The 25747-nt window shown below is 40.9% G+C and overlaps 1 protein-coding gene across 1 annotated transcript in view; it reads right to left on the bottom strand.

Annotated features, from left to right (window-relative positions):
- Window positions 1–23023, bottom strand: part of pcp4b (Purkinje cell protein 4b) — a 35756-nt gene extending 12733 nt beyond the window's left edge. Inside the window, exons 1-2 of the mRNA XM_040131189.1 lie at window positions 22818–23023; window positions 815–866 (exon numbers count right to left, since the gene is read on the bottom strand). Of these exons, the coding sequence (XP_039987123.1) occupies window positions 815–866; window positions 22818–22826 (61 nt within the window). The 5' untranslated portion in view covers window positions 22827–23023. The remainder of the gene's footprint in view (window positions 1–814; window positions 867–22817) is intronic.
- Between the last annotated feature and the right edge of the window lie 2724 nt (window positions 23024–25747).

Raw genomic sequence — 25747 nt, 5'->3', positions numbered from 1 at the left:
GCTGACAGTACCTCTTTGTAACACACCAAACTACGTGTAATAGCAAAGCTAAATTGCTATCAGGCAGAACATGTGCTAAGAAATCTTGCAGTACATGGTATTTTTGTTTTTAAAGTGACTAATTACTGATAATTAGTTATGTCAACAAATGGCAGAGCTCTGGCCCTAGCTCCTGCTGATACAGTCATGACTCCAGGAGTCAAATGCTGTATCAAAGAGATGCAGAAAACTGATAGCTGAAATGAACTAGTTCAAATTCAAATGCTTGTTATCAGATCATGATTGGATCTGACGGAAAGCCCTGAGGTCATTGATTGCGTGTGTGTGTGTGTGTGTGTGTGTGTGTGTGTGTGTGTGTGTGTGTGTGTGTGTGTGTGTGTGTGTGTGTGTGTGTGTGTGTTTGTGTGTGTGTGCACGTGTGCGTATATACTCTGATGGCAGCTGTCATTCAGACCCTGTTACCATCAATCCTGTGACATGTGCCCTTTAAAGCTCATCTTAGATACACGGGCCCGCAAGTACTGTAAACTGTAGTCAACGTCCCCTCCCTCCCCTCTCATCCTTTCTTCACTTCAAACATTCTGTCTCTCTTTCTGCCTCCCCCGACTTACCGTAAGTTGTCCAGCTGTTAGTTTCATTTTGAAAAATGGTGCAAAAGTCCAAGTTTAAAATGTTTAATCTTACTTCTGTTAAAATTTGGCATTTCAAACTTAACATTGCTGATGCAAACACAACTGAATGTCTTGAAATTAAATGTCATAATATAGCTCGTACAAATACTGTTTTTTAAGATTTTTCAAGTCAGTTTTTTTACCTTGTCCTCCAGATGTCTTGTTATTGCCAGCAGCTGCTCCAGATCCTTGTCTCTGCAATGCAAAAATAGCAAATAAGAAAAACACTAAGACAATTTTTTTTTTTTTTGCACAGTACATTTTCTTCAAAAAATTAAATCCACTAGACTTCAGCACAACAATAGACAATTTCCCAAAATGCTGTCATCATTTCCAAATGAGTTGAATATGGGCCACCATTCTATGCCCTTTACTAATTAAGCCCTGTTCTCATGATTGTTCTGACATTTACTCCGGGCTGAGCTGCCACCTAATCTGCTAGCACGCTCTCTAAAGCCTCTACTCTGGAGAATTTTAGCCAGTGGGGTCCACTTGTTCCAAGGAGACCCGTGAAAAGCAATACCTGCGGTGCATTGAAAAAAATACTAACATGAAGCAAAATACGAACATGGAGCAGAGCAAATGACCTAGTTCCCACTGTCTTTATGTTTTATTGTGCTGTTTTCTGAGTCGAAAGAGAGAGTTGTGTAAGGTGTCAAATACATGTGTGTTTTCATAGAAAATGCTGAACTTATTGTTTTTCAAAATATAAATAAGACCTTCTTGAACCATGCATACTGCTGGATAAATATTTCAAGTTCAGATTAGAATAAGGGTTTATAAAAAAACAATAATTTCAAACTTCACAAATATTAGAATTCTTACTAATTATACAGTGTTGGTTCTTCCTGGCCATATGGCCACATTCTCGTTTAAATTCATTCCAAATCACAAGATAGAGATGTGTAAAAAATGGGCAGACTGATGGATGTAAATGAGAAAACCACCTGCTGTACGAAAGAGCGAAACATCTCCTCTACACAGCCTTAAGTCTCACCAGGTACTGTACACTCAACAAATGACTTTTAGATGTGATGTTGCATAACGGTAAATAGCCACACTTAGCTGATAACATAATCATTATACTCTTACATACTAATGCAGCAACATTTATCTAAATGTCAGCTTTCGTTAGCCTACAGCTATTTATTTGCCATACCTTATTACCTCTGTACTACAAACACACTAATTTGTCTCTTATTAAATTGCAGACAATTTACACACAGAGTGGCTGTATTAATGTCTGCATTCTCCTTTCTGTTTTAGATGATATGTGGGTTTGTTAATGTACACTAAAAAATAGAGTAGACACAAGGGAGCTCGAAGAGTTACACCTCATAATGAGATATCTACCATCTGACTCTGCGAACGTGAATGTTAAATATAGGGTGCAAATTACTTTAAGACCTTTGCCTAGAATATAACTGCTCCTCAAAATTTTTTACATGTTTAGAGATTAATTTAAAAGTTGTCATAAAAAAAAAAGATATAGAGCATGTTGAAATAAAATCTCTCCATTTGTACGCTGAGGTCTGTAGGGTTCAGGCAGGTGTTGACAGCATTAGAGGCGTGAAAAGGATAAAGCAGATATTGTGCCAGAGAGGAGTACAGGAGTGACACTCCATCACAATGATCAGATTATGCAAAGCTATTCTTAGAACCATATTATAGTCCTGTTTTTAATATGCAGCAGAGCAATAGAGAGACAGGATATCACAGGGAATGATAAAGGAGCCAAAGGAAGTATGGCAAAGAAAAGAAGCAAGGATGGACTGAGCTGTGATGAGCAGTTACATCATAAGCTTCTTATTAATCTCACAGTATTAAGGTGGCACCATCCAGACATGTTTTCCTGAAAAGATGCAGAGTACAACTATACTATAGGAATTCAGTGAGTGTGAACGTTCTAACACATAGAGCAAAGCATGGCTTGCTTACAATTACCAACATTCAGTAATTTTGCAAATACTTTAGCTGTTATGTTCAGAAAAAGTATTCTGCAAAAAAACTTCTTTGTATCCCATCATTTTTGTCTGTAATTTATGTCCAAAAAGTTTTGTTTTCTGTCAAGGAATAGTTTGGGGAAATATGCTTATTCTTTTTCTGGCAGAGAATCAGATGAGAAGATGGATACCACTCTCATATCTGTCCATTAAATATAAGGCTATCATCTAAGGCTAGCAGCAGTTAGTTTAGCTTAGCATAAAGACTGGAAACGGGGCAATGGCTAGCCTGGCTCTGTCGAAAGATAAGACAATCTAAAATGTTTAATCCATTCAAGAACACTAGAGTAAAAACAACAGTATGTCTTTCTATGGGGTTGTTCTGTGCCGATGGTTTATGCTAAGCCAAGCTAACTGGTTCCAAGCTGTAATTTCATATTTACTGGACAGAAGTGAGAGTGATATTGATCTTCTCGTCTAACTCTCTGCCAGACAGCAAACAGGTGTATTTCCCAAAATGGTGATCTACTGCTTTAAACAAGTAACAAAAATTGCCAGTGTTTCTGTACAATTGGGCTTGTTTCAGGTATCTTGTCAACTGTCATTTGCCTTGATTGACTTTCTTGTTTTAAGATACAGACACTCATTTCTAAAACAAGTTGCTTTCCTTTGGGCATGATCTCACTGAAATGATCTCACTGCACTTGCCTCAGCAAAATAAGATTTTAGGACACAGTTACAGATATAAACTAGAAGGGCAGGCAGAGTGCGCAGACCTTTGCCAAGGCCAATGTCAAACAACATACACCAGAATTCAAAAAAATTCAACTTCATAGTAAATTATCTGACTCTGCCCCAAAATGTTATGGGTTCTTCCCTGGCCTGTGCCCCCTCCCTCCACCAATTTCGGTGCAAATCATGTCGATACTTTTTGCAAAATCCTGCTCACGAACAAACCAACAAACAAACCAACAAACAGACATGGGTGAAAACAATACCTCCTTGCCGGAGTTAATGATTTGATAAGATGGAGATTTGTTCCGGACCACTCACTACAGTTCAGTTCAGTACTAATGCAGGCTAAGAACCCGATAGCATCAAATGATCCTCTTGTTTACTGCTCCTCTGTATTAGCCCATGCTAACTGATTCAGCATTAGCTGTCCCCGTTATATCTGATGTCCCTAGATCTGTGTTTGGGACTGCCTTGGTGGCTCATTTATCTTCACAGCCGCAATCAAAGAGCAGGTGGGATTCAGAGGGGGGATAGAGTGCAAAAACGCCACACTCCAACACCCTGACACTGCCTTACAAAAACAGTTGAAAGGTACATGAATTGTAAAAAGTAGAGATCCTAGAAGAATGCTCCCCTATGGAAACTCCAGGAAACTTTCCAAACTGGATAGTGAGTTAAAAGTGATGTCAATAACATTTTGTGTCATGTTTACAGTATGATTTCCATCTGAAACCACACACAGTGTTGGAAGAGGTTGGAGGATTGAGAGTTCCCACACAATTAAAGCGTGTCAATTTGAACATGGTATTAAGTGTTCGCAGGGGGAAAAAAAGTCTCTCACATGAAATTATTGCAGGAATTACAGTGTCACTCTCTTTCTCATCAGCTTGCACAGTTTATTGCCTGCTGGCAGACTGGTTGTCAGCTTGTGTTTTCTTATGCACAGCCTGGGTAGGAGCTGTGATGATGGGATTTTTTTTTTTCTGTAGTGAAGAGGAGAGGAGGACGAAGAGAAGAGAGGACAGGAGAGGAGAGCAGGATCAATACCTCCCTCTGCAGTTAAGCCGTACTTATACTAACACTGGCACTGGGAAGATAAATGACCAGAATCAACTCTCTGACTGCCTCCTCTTGTCTAGAGAGAAAAAAGAAAATAGGGGAAGAAGGGGGGAGTTAGGACTGCAACAGTTGGACTATAAGTTTCCAGAGCCTGATGGTTGTGACCAGAAATTGAATTCTCAGACATTAAAATGTCTTAACTTCAAAAGTATAGTTTAGAATTTTGGAAAAAAAACACTTGTTTGCTTTCTTGCTTAGTGTTAGATGAGAAAATTGATACCAATCTCATATCTGTCTGTTAAATTGAAGACTACCATGAGCAGCTGATTAGCTTAGCTTAGCACCAAGATGGAAACAGTTAGCCTAGCTCTGTCCAAAGGCTATTTCATCAATTATTTTTGGTGTTTTGTCTGAGAAAAAAATCAAACTACAAAAACAATTTGTGGTTTTCAGGTGGGCTATGTATAGGTCTATTTCTTGGCGGTACGTAGTGACTTCCTATACACTTGGAGCCAAGCAAACAGCAGAGACTACAGTTCATTTGTTTTACCTCTGTTTACCTCTGTGAATACTTGAGTATGAGGGGACAGAACGACAGATAAAATGGGTTTTATTTATTACACTTTTTTCGGGAATGGTCACCTCAACACCTCCTACATTGTTTAATTATTTATTTATTTTTTGTCTTCTTAAAAGTTAATTTTTTCCTTATTGCTCAGGGTAAAATGTATTATTATTTGGATTATTATTTGGATTGTTTTTTTGTTTTTTTTTGTTTTGGGTTTTTTTTTTTTGTTCCAAAGTACTGGGGATTAGGTGCAGTAACAAAACAGAGAGAGGAAATGGTTTCATTCAGGTAGCGTATATCTGGCTGCCTCCTGGGGGATTTTAGCTACAGCTACTTTCACGGCAACCTCTTCACAGCTATTCCCCTGCTCGTTCAAAGGTTTCCCATTTGGTCATGTCAGAAGGGTTTCCATGCTTTAATAGCTGAGGTGTCGAGAAGGCATCTTGCTATGTGTCCTCTTTTCCGAGCTTCTCTCTCTGCATTATTAATCCAATGCTTTCAATGAATTTCAAACAGTGTGTGCTTTGCTTTGATGCTGGGGAGCGGGATGGTTGGTGAGGGGGTTTGAAGCGTCCGTGCAAGCTCAGAGCACAACACATCCGAGCCTTTTGAGAAGAAATGTCTAATGTGAGGCTGGTCTTTGATGCAATTCTGAATTTTGTTTAAAAAAAAAAAACCTTGTTATTTGAAGTGTGTGAGATACGCACACGCAACGCTGCACTTTATGTTTACCTGTCATGCATATCAGATTCATACCTGTTTTCTCTTTTTATTTTTCTGTCAGAAAAAAACGGAGGTGAAGCAGATTATCAAATTGCTTTGTGATGCTTCCCTTTACAGTCACAGAGCTGAGGTCTTCTCTGGCCCCCCTGCTTCTCCAAACAAAAATAAGAGCCGGATAAGAAAACTCTTTGGTTCTTCCCTGTTACTAATCCCAGTTCAAAGAGAAGGGCTGAGTCTCTCCATCAGCCTCTTGTAATGGCCATGAAATGAACCAGTGCTTGCGTTGGAGCTACAGTAGCTGCTCTCTCACAACACACTAATGTGGCTCCAAACAAAAACTACTGTAGTACCATCTGAGTGAGAGAGAGGAGACGACCAGTCAGTCCACACTGCACTGCCTCAGTGCTCTCTGCAATCAAAACTGCCTTCAAGCTCATCTGGTTGATTTTGCCTATAAAACGTTGATGTAACATTGCAGCCTCATTGCAACAAGATTAATATTGTATTACACGCATAGACCAACTGCAAAGGTTATATAGTTTGGCTTTTGCATCATTTAAGAACTTTGAGGAGATCCAGTGGCATGAAAACCCAGCTTAATCCATATGTTATACACCAATATTCTTCATGTTCTGATTCTTACAATCCATTTGAGTTGTGTTGAATAACAAACAATACATTCACAACTGAATCACCTTCCTCTCATTTTAGCTGTTTTGTGAAATAGCAGGTCATACTCCTGTTGTTTATCCTGAAAAAATTATATGAACTTAAAATGTATTCCTTCTTTATTGCCGGAGGAGCACAGAGGTTGAAATTACAAATCACTTTGCTGATTCAGATCTGTTTTTGCACTTCAGTACAAAGATTCATGGTCACTGACCATGTTGTTCATTTGTTTTTTTGTCAGAAAATAGTTTAAAATACCAATCAAAATTCTTGTTTTGTCTGACTAGAAAGATATTCAATTTACTTTTACATAAGACAAAAAATTGTCTCACTATTTAAAAACGCTTAAACTAGGCAATGTTTGGTGTTTTTGATTGAAAAATTACTTAATAATTCATCTATGATCAAAATATTTGTTGATTTCTTTCCTTTTGATAGACTAATTGATTAATAGACTTAATAAATCTTTTCTAAAAAAAAAATAATTAAGTTCAGTCCGATGCTACTTTCAACTCTTTTACTTAGTTCAGTATTAAAATAGGCCCATTAAAGCACTATTTTTAAGGTTACTGGACCACCTATCATGATTCTTGCTGTCTTTCCGTAAGTACTTAACAGGGAAGTAACATATTGGATGAACGCGTCTGAACTGAACAACTCTAGAGGATGCTTGAGATGTTATCATAAAACCAATGGCTGTAAAGTTTTATCCGACCATAATGACCAACAAAATTTGAGTTACGAAGTTTTAACATGAGAGCACTGCTCTTTGGCAAACGTTGAAACCTTTGAATTTCTCATCACTGTAGATGTAAGCGTTGCTCACCCATGATAATCACAGAGTTATGCTCACGACAGGCTCTGTGGGGTGTAACAGGTTACAACATGGTTTAAATTCAAGACGTGACTTGAGGTCATTTTGTTTATGGCGAGAGTATTTAGCTGAAGGCAGAGGTGATGAGAAACTATAATGCTCCCGAGGGCGGCGGAGAGAGGAAGAACCATTATGGCCAAGCAGCTCTGGAGCCGAACCAAGTGTTAATTGCAGTAACAGCAGCTCGATGAGTAAGATTACTGAGGGGGAAAGGGGCTATCCTCACTCTGCAGATAAACCTGCACGTGAAGACACGCGCACACACTAACACCGGTGAACAAATCAGTACACCTGTGGAAACAATGGTATATATGCGCCCACACACACACACACACACACACACACACACACACACACAAACACACAACTTCACATGCTATGAGGAGGAGAAACAAGTAGATGAGAAACCAATCAAGCAGAAAAACAAAACAGTAATTACATGACATTGACAAGGGAGATGGAGAGCACAGAGATACATATTGTGCCTCGCATTAATCATTAACAGGCTCAGAGGGACGAAAGGTCAACACACAGTGTTTTGATATGTTTGTTTTTGTGCGCCTTTAGGTGAAATACACACACACAAGCTGAGCTACTGTAGCATACTGCTGCATCAAAATTTATGCCTCCACGCTCAAATTAGGATATTTCAAGGGGAAAACACACCCACACTCACACACACACACACACACACACACACACACACACACACACACACACACACACACACACACACAGCACAGATAAGAATACAGGCACGCACACACTCTCTCAAACACAGGGTAAGTCAAGCAGAATAACAGATGATCCAGTGTGCATATACTGTGGGCACAATGCACATCAGAGAAATGTAAATATGTTTTATCTCTTATTGGGCATTCATCGGGGGACAGAGCGGGAAAAGAGCGGGGAGGTTTTCAGAGAGAATCCTTTCAAACATCCACCTCTTTTCTTTCTGCTCAGAACGAGCCTTTATTTTCCTCCCTCCAAGCCAAACTCTGTTATCTGCCCTGCAGAATAGGATGCTGGAGGCAAGCTGCCTCTTTGCACCCGACTTTTGTTTGATTTTTCATCTCAGAGAAACAGCTCCTTTTTAATTGCTGTGTTAAATATAAGTGAAAATGAAATTCATTACACTCCATGATTTTCTGAACAATTTTATTTCAATAGATGTCAAGATTCATATGCATTCATGCCCAAAAATCAAGCCTGCACTTTTCAAATTAAATCAACCATTCACATGGTTACACCTTAATAAAGCAGAGTCACATGGAAGTGGAGCTTTATACTGGTCTGTTTACAGTATATTCTAGTGTAAACCTGCAATTAACAACCAATATGAAGAGTTCATGTTTTAACAAGGAAAAACTTTAAAGGAATAGTTCCACGTTTTGGAAAAGTCCTTTCCTTGTCGAGAAATGGATGAAAATATTGATACCACTCTCACTTCTGTGAGGTAAATATGACTGCTACGGAGAGCAGCTTCATATTTACCTAACGGACGTGAGAGTGGAATTGATATTTACATCTAATTCTCAGCAAGAAAGTGAATAAGCACATTTCTCAAAAAGAAAAAGAGTTATTGGAGAATTTCAATAGATGTCATATACAAAGTGTAACATAAATAAGGGTATACTGTATAGCCCCATATGATACATTGATCCTGTGATGCACTGCTTTAAAATTATAAAGTCACCATGTTGATGAAATGTCTTGGTCTCACTGATGCAAAGCAACATATCAACACTTTGCACAAATTTAACACACTGACATGGAGGAATGCATGTGGGGGCAAAGACGCCTTGTTTCCACGACCGTGAACCGTTTGTATCATTCATGACGGTATGTAACTCTGCTGCTGCTGCTGCTGCTGCCTCTGAGGCGGTGTTCAGCGAATGGAGGATGTTGCTCTCTTTGAAAGCCTGCATGTTAAAACACGGTTTCCCTCTTGATCCTCTAACCTTACTCTACTCCTGCCTCCTCTGCTCTTCAGAAAGCTGCCTGCTCATCCTCAGTGTGCAGGCGGTGGTGAGAGGAGCGTGAGTGACTGTGAGTCTGTGTGTGCTCTTTATTACTAGTGTTTTGTGTGTGTGTGTGTGTGTGTGTGTGTGTGTGTGTGTGTGTGTGTGTGTGTGTGTGTGTGTGTGTGTGTGTGTGTGCGTGTGTGTGTGTGCGCGCGTGTGTGAGTGTGTGTCCAGGGTTCTGTGCTACAGACCACTCATCTGTATGCGCTCCATTGGCAGTTACATAAACCATACTGTCATAAAGGCTACAGGGCATACTGAAACACTACCAAATCATTGCTGGGTCAATAGCTCCCCACTGCAGATTTTTAGGATTTTATTTCCTTTGTTGGGCAGCCAAAACAAATGTGGTTGAAAGTAGGGAGGAAGTGGCAGGGTTCTTACTATTGCATTGCAGCGCAGAGGTCAGTAATTATCATGAAACATAATTACTGACTTTCCCTGGGACCCTTTTCCTCTGAAAAGACAGAAAGCAGTTTGACCACAGTAATTAGAACATAAAGAAAGTCATTTGTGAGCCACAGAGAAGCAGGAATTAAGGTTGAAATGTATCTAAACTGCCAGTCCGGATATGCAACTGGCACTTATGCTAAAATCCATCTCTGCAGCCTCTGGCACTGAGAAAATGGCAGCACACTATTTAATGGTGACACCATTCATTCAGTTTGATTATTCTCATTAAAACCATTTGATAACATTTGATAGGATTATCATGTTCTTATGCCTTTTCCCCAGTCTATTCAAGGAATACACCTAACATGGGTTCTAAGAAAATAATGGCATTTTTTAACACAGTGGCCCCTGTTAAAGGTATAATATGTAATTTTTCCACAATAAAATTTCTAAAAACGAATAAACCTATGTTACATATTTTGTTGAGTTGCGTACTTACATTATCCCAAAGGTTTCAAACCGAGAGAAATCTGTAATTTTAATTAAGGTAATGGTCCATTTCATTTTGTCGCCTGTCCCCTTGCGCATGGGTCAGCGTTGTAGTTGTCTGTCAGAAGCGGTCAAAATTGACTTTTTATCCCGTTTTAAGCCACATTTTTACGATACACTTTTCAGATATTGGCTGTTTTTAACTACATATTTACCCAGATGAAGGATTTTAGTCATCGGACGTCTGGATCTTCAGTTATCAGAGAAACAAGCTCAGCAGACATTAGCGGCAGCTCAGCTTGCAGCCCCTACAGAATGATTTTTAACGTGATTTATTTAGTGTTTTTACCGGTTTTAACCACCTGGTCCATTAGTTTAGAGGAGGACGAGCCCTATGCAGATAATTTGGCTCGGCTCAAAACCTCCTGAATGATTAACACTGAAGGAATCCAAACCCGGAGAAGCAGACCACAACAACAGCAATAGTGGTGAAGACAACAGTTCCCATGACCTCATATTACTTAACAACGTCACCAAACTCTGTCTTTTGTTATTGTTTTGATTGAGAGACCCCTAGTGTCGGAAAATTACACATTACATTTTTACAATCTACAAGTTAAGTGCGGAGATTGTTTTTTTCTCCCCAGCAGAGCCATGGGGACAGAGCGAGTCAGCGGGGGGGGCTGATATGCTTGTCATAAACATCAGCTGTTTGACAGTGACTGGCGAGACTGGGACCTTGGCACAGTCTGCCTGGCGTACCACAACACACGGAAACTCAGCTGAACACTTTGTATTTCCTGTGCGGCAGCCAGGACTCCTGAGGTGACACTCTGCTGAAGTGAACAGTTGCCAGGTCCTGATGTTGAAGAGGATCTCCCCTGCTTCCTCTCACACTTTAATATTAACAGCATTTTTGCCAAGCAGTTGTAGCTGCTCTCCTGCTTACATTCTCGTACACACGACTACAGCCTTTGTTAAGCCACCTCCACATGCTGCACGCGCCTGTAAACATGTGAGACGTGCATTCAGTTGTTTTGCTTCCTTCATGTTCCTCTGAGGTCCAGGCTGAGGAAGGCTTTCTATGCAAAAAGCAGGCCAGCTGTCATGCAACCATGAAGTCATCCCCAGAAAAGCTGTGATCAAACCGAGCGCACTGACTCATAAACTCCTTTTTCTGTTTTTTTTTTAAATCTAACATTATTTTGAAGGATTTTTGGAATGCAGCGGGAAAGCTCTCATCTCACATAATGCGGTCGATGCCAAGCCAAGGAGTACTAATGCCTTCGTGGCCCAGAAAGTCTGAAATCACAAAACTAAAAAACTACCTCTAGAATAAAAAATCATTTGTTTTCATCTTAATTTAGCTGATGCTGTTCAAACAATACTTTGATTCACAACGCTTTCCACTGAGAGAAGAGATGAGGGAGGGAGAGAGAGGATGGGAGGGGGGGGGGGGGGGGGGCACATTACAGCTCTTCTTCAAATTATTTTTTCAAACTCCCGTCTGTTACTCAATTTAATGAGCCTTGAAATTGGCAAGATTACATTTTTCAGAGTTGCTTTCATTAGTGTAGGGTGTCTCCAATCTCTGGGGATTGGTTTCCTCACTTTGGGATTGTACAACGTGATGCCGCAGAGTGCATTGCGGTGATGAAAGGAGCAACAAACTAACCAGCAGGCCAGTAAATAGATGAGGGAGTTCCCTGTGATCAGGCGGGGTTTTGGTTCAATTACCGAGCTGATTTACAGAAGCTGTGCAGCGGGTTAAATTAATTCTTTCTGCAACAGATTTAATCATATAGTGTGACTGAAAATCCACTTTTTACTTATATTATAATAAAAAACAATCAGCAAATAAGGTGAAATAGCAACATTGGTTTTCATAGCAAACACCTTTGTTTCAAGGACATACAGAAATAAGGTGGACTCAACAGAGTTCAGCTGATTTAAAGGAATAGTTTGACATTTTGCTAGCTATGCTTATTGGCTTTCTTACCGAGAGTTAAATTGGGAAGATTGATGCCACAGGCGGTTAGCTTAGCCTAGCATAAAGTCTACAAACAGGAGGAAACAGCTAGCCTGGCTTTGTCCAAATTTAAGAAAATCTGCTCATCAGTGTCTCTAAAGCTCACTAAATTAACGCATTATATCTCATTTAATATGTTAAAATGACACATTCAAAGTGTAAAAACTATTGATTTTCGATTAGAAGAAGAAAAAGTTATTTTGTGAAAACAACCTCACCTTTTAGTTTTGTTTAGAGAAAAATTCCAACAGGAGACTTTTTGAAATAAATGAGTTCATTTTCCTGAAACTTGCTGCTGCTTCCTGGCTCTAGAAAACTAAATATCAAACTTAATTTCAAAACATGCTGAGGACTGACTGGCTGGCTCTGTAACTTCCCAGATAGTAGCCTATGAAACCTCACCACCAAGAAATATGCATGAATAAAATAAATTCACTTCAACAGCTTATTTATTATGAGTCCATTCTTGACCTTGGAAACATTAATTTACAAAATAGTCTCAACTAATGGTTCACTAACTCGCTTGTGTCAGAGATTTTGACCAGCCTTCCAGCTTTTAGCAGCTCTGTGAACTGCTGTTTCCAACGTCAAGAGTGAATTGGTAAGGTAAGCTTTTAGTAGGATCGACAAGAAGTCCTAGAACATCTAGGACCTGCGACAACTGAGCAAACTACATCTGCTGATGAAGTGAAGTGTGACTAGGCCAAAATCTCTACCACAAGCAATGTAGGTTGACATGGAGTCGAGATCCTTTTTTGGTTTTGGATATAAGGGCTTTCACTACCACTACTACTTAATCTTAGCTTAACTCTGCCATGCATTAACCGAGTCCAGTAAGACTCTGGTGCATGGCACCCTGGATTTGGATGTAGCCCCCTCTGACCTCTGTTGCACATCATCTCTGTCTCTGTGTGCTGCTTCAAAAAACCTAAAGTTCTTCTTTGTCATGCAAAATTACATTTTAATCAAGGGAAAGCTGAAGTTGCTGTCAGATGGCACTTTCTTCTTTCTTGGCTTAACTCTGTTGCTTGGAACATTGAAGCATCTTGCTATTTGTAGCAGATGAGAGGAGAATGAGAAAATCAATATTGTGGATCCCGAAAGCTTCTTAGTTTGTTAAGCTGTAATAGCTGATTCATAAGCATGGCTGGCATAATACGATGATTGATGTTTTGGCTTCGGCTACTTCATCAAGCTCAGCAACACTGACCATTTTGGGCTTGAGACCTAAGACCCAGAGAGACTGGCTTGTTTAGAGGTGGGCCAGCCTGTTGGCGGGCAACTCTGTTGCTCAGATCCAGTGCCAAGCGCCCATCAGCTGTGATGGGGGTCCACGTGATAAAGCGAGCGCTCGCTATGTAACCAGGCGACCCAGATAGCGCTCTAGTCTGCTTTTGTGGGCCAAGCGGCAGGAGAGTAGCTTTGAAAATGGCCCGAAAAGAGCAACGTGTTCAAATTAAGACCCTAATTATGAGGAATGATGAATCTGTCCACTGCTTGTGTCGTCCCATCAGAGACGGCCAAATAGAAACTTCCCACAGAACAACTTACCGGGGAAGAGATGTACAGGTATTTGATGTGATAATAATGTGAGGAATCAGAATCAACTCATAGATGGGATACTATTTAGCTGATAGTATATCTAAGCAGTTACAATCAAAGTAGAGTTGTGGATGAAAAGATTGGGAGAATAATTTAATAATACAGGTCTTTCGTTTCCTGGGTTATTTTAAGACTTGGCAGCTCGCACAGTCCAAGAATTCCCTGCCACACTCAATGGCCATTAAGAATTTAAAAAAGCAGAAGTAGGACACAGACATTCAAGCAGAAAGAACATAACTAAACCGCCTCTTCTTATTTCTCTTCTTCCACTGTAGGGCAGAGAGAAATTAGTAGTTGGTCTGCCAGTGAGATGAGAAACTGTAGAAACCACAAGCTCGGGTTAATGAGCAGAACATCAAGGTTTCAGTTCAGCAGATTTTCTGAGAAGAAAGAACAGCAGGACTACCTAAAAGCTGCAGGAAGCCATCCACCTCTTCCCTTCTTGGACTAATAAAGCAAACTAATCAAGCTACAGATTGTGACTGAAAAATGCCTCCTCCCATGTTCAACTGTGGTTCTGAGGCATTATCTTATAAAAAAAATTCCTCAAAAGCTGCAGTGAACTTCTAGTGACATCTGCATAGGTCATGTGCTGGCTTCCGGCTTGTGTCCACTCAGACGGGAGGGGTTTGTGACAGAGTTGCTTTGAGGGAAGCGGGGACAGAAAACCTGCAGGACTTGAGGGTCCTGCAGAGTGTATAAAGAAAGAGAGATTCACTGCTTCCATCTGATACTTACTCTGAGAGACAATGTGTTTAATATTGGCCCACAAGCTACCATTAGTCCAAAAACACAGTTTAAGTTCATTAAGCACTAGAAATTAATTGATTCTGTGTTGTTTGTTTCACTGCTTGTGTCTTGGTGTTTATTTGGAATTTTATATCATGGCATCGATATCCAGGAGCATAAACAGTACCATATGGATCTACTTGGGCATTCAGAAAGCAGGTCAGTCCCAAATTAATTAAGTGTTGCTATGCTGGATGACGTTCACTGCCAGCTGATGATTTATGTCCGCTTGTCAAGAAAATCCATGCTCCACCTCAGTGCCAACCGCTACGAATCTGTGTCCGCACTGCCTGCTGATCTCATCGTTGTCCGTTACTCTTACGGCCAAAGAGACAAAAGGACAACGCTGAGCAGCAGCTTTTCTTTTTCGCTTGAGCCCCTTTAGGAATGAGCACAGCAGTTAGGATCCATTTAGTCCATAATGGGAAGAGGTCTTTATAGAGGCGCACTGGAAAAATATGTACAGATGAAGCGTGGGTTGTATGAAGTCTTATCTTGCACTTATGCACAAAATGTGTGTACATATTCAAAATGTGTGTACTCACTCATACATTACCATAATAAAACAATGTATTGTGAAGTGTATTTCTGTAAGTGGGAAAGTCTGTAATAACCTTTGGGTCCTAACCTAAATTGCTGGTGTGTTATACCTTCAGCTCAGCTTATTTTTGACAGTTGGTATCACTAATATTATTTTTAATTTATCATTTTATTTGCTTTACAGTGTAATTCGTTCAAGTCTATTTCACTTAGTTAAAATCTAAAAAAATTAATCAATCAATATCAATCAATAAAAAACAATGTAATTATCAAACTTAAAATATCTGTAGTTAAATAAATTTGAGTATTAATAGTAGTAACTTGCTGATATGAGTTTAAAACAAATTTAACTCAGGAAACATGTTAAAAAAATATATCAGTATAAGATGAAATAATGAGCATGTGTTCATTTGTTGGCAGAAAATATTAAAACTGTGCACACATACTTAAAGTGGACACATAATATAATAAATCAGTCGTGTCACTAACACATCCCCAGACACCAAAGCCCTGCTGAAGAACAGTCAGCTGGAGCAGGTGTAAAAGAGAAGAGGAGAATTTGTACCATCTCATGGGGACTTAATGGTACACTCGGATCAGTCAACATAACCTCCTTTATAACCTTTACAACTGGTTACTGACGAGCAAATTCTCTTTACGACGTTACCAGAAATTATGCTCTATATCTCAGCTGCCTTATTAAGTCTCCATAGAGAAAAAGGAGAAACAGTTTTAACCTTCACTCTCCTTCTTGAATTCACACAAGTCTAAGTGTGAACACTATCTAACATTGTGATTCAGTTGCATAACTTACACAGAAGTAGTTTAACACTCATTATATATCTTGTTCTTGCCACTTCTACCATGTCGAACCCCATGAATGTTTCAACACCTACCCAATACTGTGGCAACATATAATACCATGTATACCATTACTGAATTCCTTTTCAACCAAAAAAATTACTATAAAAACACAAATTCAGAGCATGAGGGAGCCGTTTCAGAAGGAAAAGAAGTCGGGTTACATATATGTACGGGCCTCTTCCGAGATCTTTCCATTTGCCCAGATATTTAAACTGGGGACCCCGAAGTCACAAACCTGTTTCTGCAACCTCCTTACTTATTGGGTTGGCCTGCAGACCCCTGCAGTCCCCGAAGAGTTCTTCTCGGTCTCAGATCTGTGGAGTATGATGCTGTAATGATTTTTGTGGGAGGTAAATTTGCAGTGTGCAGCAGTAATGTCACTCTGCTAATTCAGCCCTTCCCCACCCACTTAACTCAAGAGGTCAACGAGTGAAACATTCACACCGGCAACACACGCATGGTGCACTATTGCTGACATTGCTGATGTGTTACAATTTGAATACTGACAGCTAGAATTTTCATGTACAACGATAACATATAATGCTTGAACATTTTCTAAATCTATAAATATTGTAAATCTGTCATAAATTTTCTGTCGACATCAAGAGCAGTCGTCTAAGGGGGATTTTTTGCATGCATGTAGTTTAATCTGACAGCAACTCACCCATCAGCTGCAGGATGAGAAGAGCTCTTGAAACGCCGTTTAATGCACTTCACCAAAGCAACAGGCTTAATAAAGATGTCAATTTGTTTTTTATTGATTCATTTTACATTGTGTATTGCCCCTGCAAGATGGAATCCATGAAACTAAGAAACAGTATGGCCCATCAGCCCTGTGTGCACAGCGGGTGAATTTATGGCTGCATAATAATCAGACAACAGCCACACACGCATTACAAAGCCTGTTTTCTTCCATGTCACTTAGCCACCCTGTGCGTAACAGTTTCACTGTGCGTTCGGCACCAATCCAAGTGATTTATGTTTCTGCAGTTGAGTAATTTGCCATTCATATCTTCTTTGCTGTTGATAAAGATCGTGTTGGTTGATGGAGAGTTTGTTGATTAGACTCACGGGGGAAACTAAACCTGTTATGAATCAACATGAAGATTATAAATAGACTAACAGAATTAGATTGTTCATGTGATTGTTTTATAATGTTCGTAAAGAAGCTTTTAAAGCTTTTAATTTGACACACCTCTCTTACAGATTTTTTTGTTTGTTTGTTTCACTTTGGAGAAATAAGTTACAAGTCACAGCATGATGATCTGATGTTGCCACACATAAACTTTTAGTGTAAAAGTCCATAAAATGAAAACCACTTTCACAGAACAAACGTCTGTAGAGACAATGTGCCATCAAAATGCCTTCATTGCTAGTGTAGACAGTCTGGTACAACAACAGCAGCGAGAGACTGACAGCAATAAATCACATCTGGGCAAGTTCTTATTTCTGTAAATTTGCATTTTAGTCCATTTACAAAGCAACGCCAATTTAACCCTATGTACCATTTGGATGAAAAACAATCTCTCCAAGTGTGGTCCTGTTGGACAGGGAACAAGAATGTGGCTGACAACATTGGAGGCCACGACACAGCAGATCTTCACCATCCAAACAAAGTCCCCTAATCCAGCTGTACATGCGCTAAAGCTGCTTAATATTTGAACGCAGGGCCAGACCAGTTCCTGTTGTAGGGTCACAATTCTGGAGAGACTAGGACAGACTTATTTGGCTTTGATAAGCATAGATGCAGATTTCTGCCTTCAAATACTGCATGCATTTCAAGGATTAATTGCCTCATGTTACTCATGGTAAAAAATGCAGATGAGTTTTTAAATGGGGTGGAGAACAAATGCTTGAACGGGAAAAAAGGCATTCCCCAAAGTAATTCCTCACATCTACCCCAGATAATGACCACAAACAAAAATGGATGTCCGGACTCTCACGGCTTTATTAATAAACATGATGCATAAAACTGAAGTGGAAAATGCACCCACTTTTGTCTGGAGACATTAAGACAGTGGATTTATTACAACTCCTGTTGCATTTCGTACCCAAGGCTCAGTGTTGAGTAGGATCATACGATCCAGTCTGAGGACTGGGTGAAGATGGGTGATGATGTGTGAAGATGTCAGTCCAGCATTACAGCAGACAAATGGAAGGTGGGGAGTTGCTGCCTCAAAACACACAGAAGATTATTGCCAGATATAAATAAATATCTGATATCATATTTGATATGAAGGATATTTGCTCAAACTGTTGTGTGAGGAGAAGCACATTTGGTCAAAAACTAAAGGAAGGTCTACTGTAATCAAGTTCAGTGAAATTCAATTCAATGATTCTCGATAAAACATGTAAATAATAAGCCTCACTTTTTCCCCCAGAGTGCAATGTAGGACAAAAGGCTTGATTTGCTAAGAAAGCAAAGGTCTCAGCCTCCTAAAAACTGTGAGGCTATTCAGAGTTGCCTAATTTGTGCTGACCATTAATGTGATGACCTCATCAATATATCCCTGGTCGGGGTTATTTCAGTCCAAGTACTTAGAGAAATTCCAATCTCTGCTTAAAGTGGATTAAACGGCTTTTTCTGTCAGATGTATGTTTCCTGTCCATGGGCTGTTGAATTCAGTCAAGTTCAAAGTAAGGCAGGGCCAATTCAGAGTAGCCTGATTACTGCGTAAGTTTTCTCACTGCAGTCACCCACACGACCGAAGGCTTCTCTTATCATCAAAAACTCTAAATCTCCAAAGGAGCTGGTACTTGTAATAATGATCCGGCAGCCAATCAAGGCTAGGTTTATGCTAATTTCTAATGAAGCTACTTAGCATTTCTGTTCATTCCCAGCTGGGCCAACTTGTTCAGAGAATGATGCAAGTCATAAAAATTAATGGTTGAAAAAAAAAAAAAAACTTGAATGTGAAGATCACTTTCCAACTGCACATTCACACACTGTTGCACTGATGTACATGTGCAAGAATATAAATACCTGCACACACACGTCCGTGCAAATCTTTCTTACACCTTCTTATGAGAACAGCCATAACATCTGTGTTGGTATATTGAGTTACAGCAGCTCCTAACAATGCCCCTTTGATGTTAATTAGCACAGAGCAGAATATGGATGGGAGGTGCCAAGGTAAGATCAATAAGATCTAAGAATATCTTTGACTTAATTTAGACACCATCTTCAAATTCTGAGTGAGTGCTGACACAAGTAGATGTGACAGCGACAAAAAAACAACAACAAATGCTCACAAGACGGTGCAGAAACTAGAGAATAGCTGGCGCTGTAAGAGGTGTTTTGGATTGAAGACAGCTTAGTTATGAGTCGGTGACTGTAGGAATATAACAGCAGTGTGAAAATTTTGTAGTCTGAAAATACCTGTGAGTCAATGTAGGTTCAAGTACCCTTGGAAAATGTTCATCCAGTGATTTGTTGATGTCTCCACGTTAACTAGAAATTCTAATCTTGCTGTCTTTGCATTCATCTATTGTGTTTTAACAAATGACAGGGTAGTGCTTTGTTTCAAAAGGCTGATGTTCTTGTACGGTTTTGCTTCACTTCGGCAGCTGGCTCATGGTCAGGCTCGTGCTGCACTCTTGTCGCACTGTTTAGATCAATATCATGAGCAACTGAGTCAGAGAAAACAGTCACATCACATCAGCCTCCGACTTGGAGCTATCCCGAATTTCTGATGGCAAAAACATTTTCCTCTTGGTGAAAAGAACAATAGAGTTATGGACAAACCATTGGCAGTTACATATGAATAAAATCCGATATTAACACAGTTTCTATCTGGTTTCACGCGTTAACTAACCACTCCACATAACCCTTTGTAACCCTGCAAACGTTGACGAATGAAGCTACTTAAATGATGAGACTGCGAGGCTGAGTGCAGGTTTTCCTGTTCTTCCCATTCTGTCGACACTGCGCGACTGCAGCGTTACTCAGACAATGATACGTGTTTTTCCTATCGCGAGAACTGTTTGCTGCGAAAACGCCCGTTCTGAGAGGGTTTGGGGAGTTTTGTTTAATTTCTCTGAGTCTGCTTCACGTTTCTAAATATCATAATGTAATGCAGGAGAATCAGATTGGTGAGCCACAGCCTCGGTAGGTTGAAGACTGACTGACATGGCGGTTAGTAACCGTGTCAGTAGCTCAAGCTATTCTCCTGAATCTACCAGAAAAGCATTAGTGTCTGAGTCAGACATTTTCCACCATTTGGAGCACCTGACAGTTTTTCAGTCTCTCCTGTCAGCTTGTTCCTTCCTCCGTGACAGATCAAACTGCGTTAGGGACTTCTGACATGTTCTGGTGGATTTTTAAATTTTTGTTTTTTAAGTTGTTGACTTGCTCCATTTGCTAAGAGACAGATGGAGAGGAGACAAAAAGGTAATGATCTAAGATGTAAGGGTAAAGCTGTGTAACAGTATTACCTCGGAGGATTGTACATGTTCTGAGCAGGTATGTGTTGATGAAGGGAGGTGGAGAGAACAAGGGCAGAGAGTGTGGTGGGGATGAGGGAGGGAGCACCACAGTGCTGACCACGGCGAGACTCATTCATCCAGAACATGCTGAGCTGCTCTGCTTCGCTTACTGGCTAGAAGTCAAGTATGGAGACTTAATACGTTCTCAACTTTGACTGAGAAAAACTCAACTCTGCACAGTACCTGACAGAACATATAAACTAAGCAGAAAATCATCCCCTCCACTGCCTCCCCCTCTTCACATTCGCACCATTTGCGACCGTGCTCTCCCTAAAATTACACCTCTTTTAATCAGCAGGATATTACAGCCTCTCTTAACTTTGCACATTAATACCAAACAAAAGGCTTAGGTGATTTCGCCACTGGCAGGGGACTCAATTATTCAGAAGCTGTTATAGCTCCTGTTGTGTGTGCACCCTGAATTCATAATTTATTGAGGCGGCCAGTGAATGACTTGTTATCCAACAGCTTGCGGGGAAGTATGTTGATGCCTGCCACTGATCCAATGGAGGGGGATGACAGACTGTGTAGAGTGCAGGGCTGAACTCCAATAACACAGCCTTCTACCTGAAGGCTGCTGTTCTTGTGTTTGGAGATTTTTTTTTTTTTTTTTTTACATGAGTTTGTAATGTTAGGTTTGAGGAGGCTTACAGCTGCCGCTCAAACTTACAGCTCACCCTTTTTGCATTTATGCCTACAGTATGTTTTCCTAATTTGAACACAACCACAGGGATACACAAACACAAATTTGTATGTAAAACATATGCTTTTAAAAAGCAAATATACTGTACACCCATATATACATACCACTCCAACTGCACATAAATGATCCGAAATAAGAAAGTTCTGGCTTCAGTTCGTACTATGCTCTCTGTCTTGCTGTGCTAATGTGCAGCAGAACAGACTACGAGTTGCTTGTTTAACAAAGTGTCAAAGCAGGGCAAGTGTCGAGGCAAAGTCAGTTATGGTCAATCTCCCCTCATTTCAAACATCACAACAATGAGAAGCAGCAGTGACCAGCCCCATTCAATAACAAGGTTTTCTCCAAAATATAAAGAAAAATTCAATTTTTTCCTATAAATGTGTTATTTTTTTATTAATTCTATGAAATAATTACACATGTTGAATCTGAAGTGAACAACTTCCATTGACTGACTTAACTGCCCCTGGTGTAGAACTGAGACTGAGGTGTTTGCTGAACATCTTTGATGCCCCCTCAGTCTGCTGAAGGGTCCAGACATTTCAAACTCTAACAACTACTGTTAGTTGTCACTCGGATGCAGATACGTTATGACAGTGACACCCAAATGGCGACAGTGACACCCAAAACAAGACATGATCAGCTTAGAGGAACTCGTGTCAAGGCTTCATCACCACTATGGAAGGATATTTGGTAAAATACACCCTCTACTGACATTTCATAGGATCCATGATATGTCCCCAATTAGCGCCACAACTACCCAAACTTAACCCAAACACTAGTGGTGACATGAGCAGAATACTCCGGGGCACTCAGTAATGAACTTTAGAGTTTGTGCAGAATAAACACTCTCCATTAAAAAGGGCTATTAATATCCTCCTCCCACCACTTTCAAATGAACGGAGCTGAACATCTGTGGCTGTATGGGCGGTGGGGTGGGGCGAGGGGGGGCGAGTGAGCTGTGGGAAAACCTAACAGCAGTTTTCCATTGCAAGCTGTAACCCCCTGTGGTGTTACATCCCTGATGCCCCGGACTGATGGGTTATTCATACGGAGAATTAAACCTACAGCATTGTACAAGTGTCGTATCCTCCTGCACTGCCACAATATACGGTCAAATAAATGACCTGCTAAACCCTTCAACTGCTTTCCCTGTTTTCCTACAGTACGAGGGACTTTCAGTTGTGGCTTTCTTCCATTTTGCCGCGTTTCTCCTAAATTCAAGGAGTTACAAAGTAAACGCCCACATTTCTCCTCCTAACCAGCTCACGCGGAGCCCCTTTTCCGGCCACGCCGTGTTCTTTATACTGTAGTAGCTGTCAAACATGACAGTGAAAAGGAAACAGTGGTTATCTTTCGTAAACCCACTACGCTGTCACTTCAGGGGGAGCGACCCGCAAGCGCACTGATGCGCCCTGGTGTTCCCTGGTCGGCACACTTCGACAGAGCAGCTGTGCAACATCTGACACTGTAATGAGCCCTATCGGCGCTGCAACAGTACATTTCAGTTGAGAAATCTCATCGGTTAGCAGAAATCCGCCGACAACAGCTGTTAAAGCTCTCACCAGTGATGTTTCCCTCTGCGCACTGAGCGCGCGGATCGCGCGTAACCGGGTCAACCCCGACGCGTCTTTTGTTTGAAAACACAAACTAGTCCTACCTCGCTCATGATGGAAGGTGAAGTCGAGGTTTCTCGCCTGCCTCCGGTGGGTTAGTTGCGGGATGAGAAGGTTCAGCGACGGCGGTCTTTAAAAGAGTGGCTCGCCGCGGACAGGGGCGCTCTATAAAGTGTTAAGCCCAACTCCTCCGAGTCATCACGTCACCAGTAAACCAATAGGAATGCCGTGGGCAAATGTGTCTCCCCAAGTCGCCACCCAGCGCCTTCAAATATTCATACGCCGCCGTAAGCCCCGTGTTCGTCCCGATCTGCCGTCTCCTGTCGGCGGACACCCGCTCCCAAATGGGAAGTGTTGGGAGGCATGCCGCGCACCAGTCAACATGTCATCAGAGGAAGACCTTCATTTCAAAACACCTTCCATTGTCGCTCCCACCTGAGTGTGTGCAGTAGTGCGTGGGCCTGAGCTCGTGTTCCCTCTCAGAAAACAGGGATTTACCGTTTGTGTTTACAGAACATAACGCACTTCCTTTCATATTTGGCGGCATCGCTATAATGTTTATATAATGTCTGTAAATGACATTTTATAGCCATTTTATTTCATGACATTTGCTGGGATGTTTGCCAAGCTTTCTTCTCACATTTATTGCATGATTAATTGTAGCCAGTAAAGGTTTACTGTGGCATTATAAGCCAATTAGATTTTCTCTGGTGCATTCCCATATAGCAGCGTGTTGAATTTATTGCATCAGAGAGACTGAGCTTTGTGTTTTGACTTTATTAAATTTCTTGGTTGAAAGAGAAAGAGCTGGTGATTTATCAGAAAGGGCCGTGATTGTTTCAAGTGTTTAATCCTTTTGCAACAGTCTCACTGCATCCAGCCATATCCACCCGTATTCCACCCTTTTCATCCCCCTTCAACACCAGGTTCACAATTTGAGGTAGCTAATCACTATTTGTCCAAAATCCATACATCCATTTGTAAAATTCAGCACAGGAGGTGTTTGTCAAATTTAGCTTGTAAATAGCAATCAGCAGCTACAAGTATCTGGTTCCTGCTAATCTAAATGGAAACGGTTTCAAAGAGAAATAGGACGGAAGCTCCGATGTGGTAGCAACTGCAGGGCTGTTCAGCTTCCTCATGGGCTGTCACTGGAGCTCTAGTCAATTCCCAGTGGAGTCTTGATGGATGGGTGAAGAGGGAACCGATTACAAATGAAGCCTAACGTCTTTGCTGCTCTGACCTGATCTGTGCGTCTCCGGGTAACTGTCAGTGCGCCTGACAAGCTGGAGTGGATTTGCACTGAAAATGGCTTTGGGGTCTTTGTTCTGCAGAAACAGTCCCTAAATTTTCCTGCTTAAGAGAGCTGGAGTGAAGGCAGTCGCTTTGTTTTGCCAATTGCTGCAGATGGTGCTGAGGCTTCTGTGGAGGCTTGTGATGTTAGCAAGGCACAGCACTAACTGTGATACCTGGAATATAGCATTATAGCTGAGCTTGAAGTCCTACAGCGCCTCAACACTGTGGCATAAGACGGCGGCTCAAATGCAAAATGTAAAGATTGGAGATGACACTGAATAAAGATCCAAGACGTTTAGCTGATTCTTTATCAGGTGGACAAAAATGGTTTCCACAAGAAGCTTGGAAACATTCACACAGCTGTGTCTTTTATGCTTGAACTGATTGTAAATAAACTTTGACTCGTTTTTTGTTTCCCGTTCTGAACCTGCCTCCTGAGGTAGGTCCTCCCGGTCCACACGTTATGGTCCCCCATAACACCCTTCTCTGCATATGTCTGCAGAGATGTTTATGTGTATGATCACAGATCATTATTCCAGCCTAAGTGTTCAGACATATAAATAGTTCAGGGCAAACTATGAATCAGGAAAATTCCTATTGGAACTATGTGGTTGTACAACTTGTGTACTGGCTAAGAAAAGATATTAGTTATGATGAATCCATCATCAGGCAAAATCGGAGTCACTGGTGAGTGGCGATCTCCTCCCTAATATTCAAGTATAGCTTAGGGATGTAAATCAAGTGTGTAGACACCTAGCAACATAACCAAATGTCACAGTGTCTTACAGCAGCAATTAAAAGGCAAATGATGAGAGTTGAGAAAGTGAAGATGTCAGGAAAAAAAAAGAACACAGCTGGTTTTGTCCACAGGGTAGACAGTAGTGAAACACTCAGGACCAGGCACATTGTCAGTCAGTTAGTGGCGGGGAGACATCACAAGACATTTTGGGAAAACAGCTGGTTGATCCACCGGAGACAGTGAACACCAACTGAAAGCGAGATGTGATGTTGAGGTCAGAGGAACAAAGGACTGAGTATTACAATGGGTAGAGGGGACGCACAAAGGGAAATGTACACTGGCTGTGTGTGTGTGTGTGTGTGTGTGTGTGTGTGTGTGTGTGTGTGTGTGTGTGTGTGTGTGTGTGTGTGTGTGATTAGTTTTCTGTCCTACTGCATAGCTGCCTGATTAAAATTGCTACCTGGACTAAAAAGTCCCTGGTTAAATGTTTGTGATTTAAACCTACAGGGCTCTGAGTCCAGGACTGATAACCAGTCCTCTGCAGGTTAATTTGGTACATGATTCATGTGTCATCTGAAATGAGTACTCAGAGCACAGAGGACTCTTACATTGTAGTATCTACAGTGGTAAGTGTTGAACTTGTTAGTGTATATAAAGAAAGACCGTTTTTGATAACATGAAAATCCTGGGAGGGTTTTGCAATATCTCCACTTTTTTCGTCTCAGTTTCTGTGGATTTTACCTTTAGAGCGCAGGTAAAGTACACAGTATGTGATTCTGCACTTGTGCCCAAAGCAAGATGTTCATTTTCCTCGTTTGTCTCCACAGGAATCAGAGGTCAAAGGTCATCCACAGAACACTAGAGGTGGTAGCAGTTCAAGGATGTGATGAAGGACACTTCAGCAGGGTGGATGGGGGCTGACACTGAGAATTAAATCTC

Source organism: Xiphias gladius, chromosome 7, assembly GCF_016859285.1.
Source record: "Xiphias gladius isolate SHS-SW01 ecotype Sanya breed wild chromosome 7, ASM1685928v1, whole genome shotgun sequence".
Classification (NCBI taxonomy): Eukaryota; Metazoa; Chordata; class Actinopteri; order Istiophoriformes; family Xiphiidae; genus Xiphias; species Xiphias gladius.
This window is presented reverse-complemented; position numbering and strand designations above follow the sequence as displayed.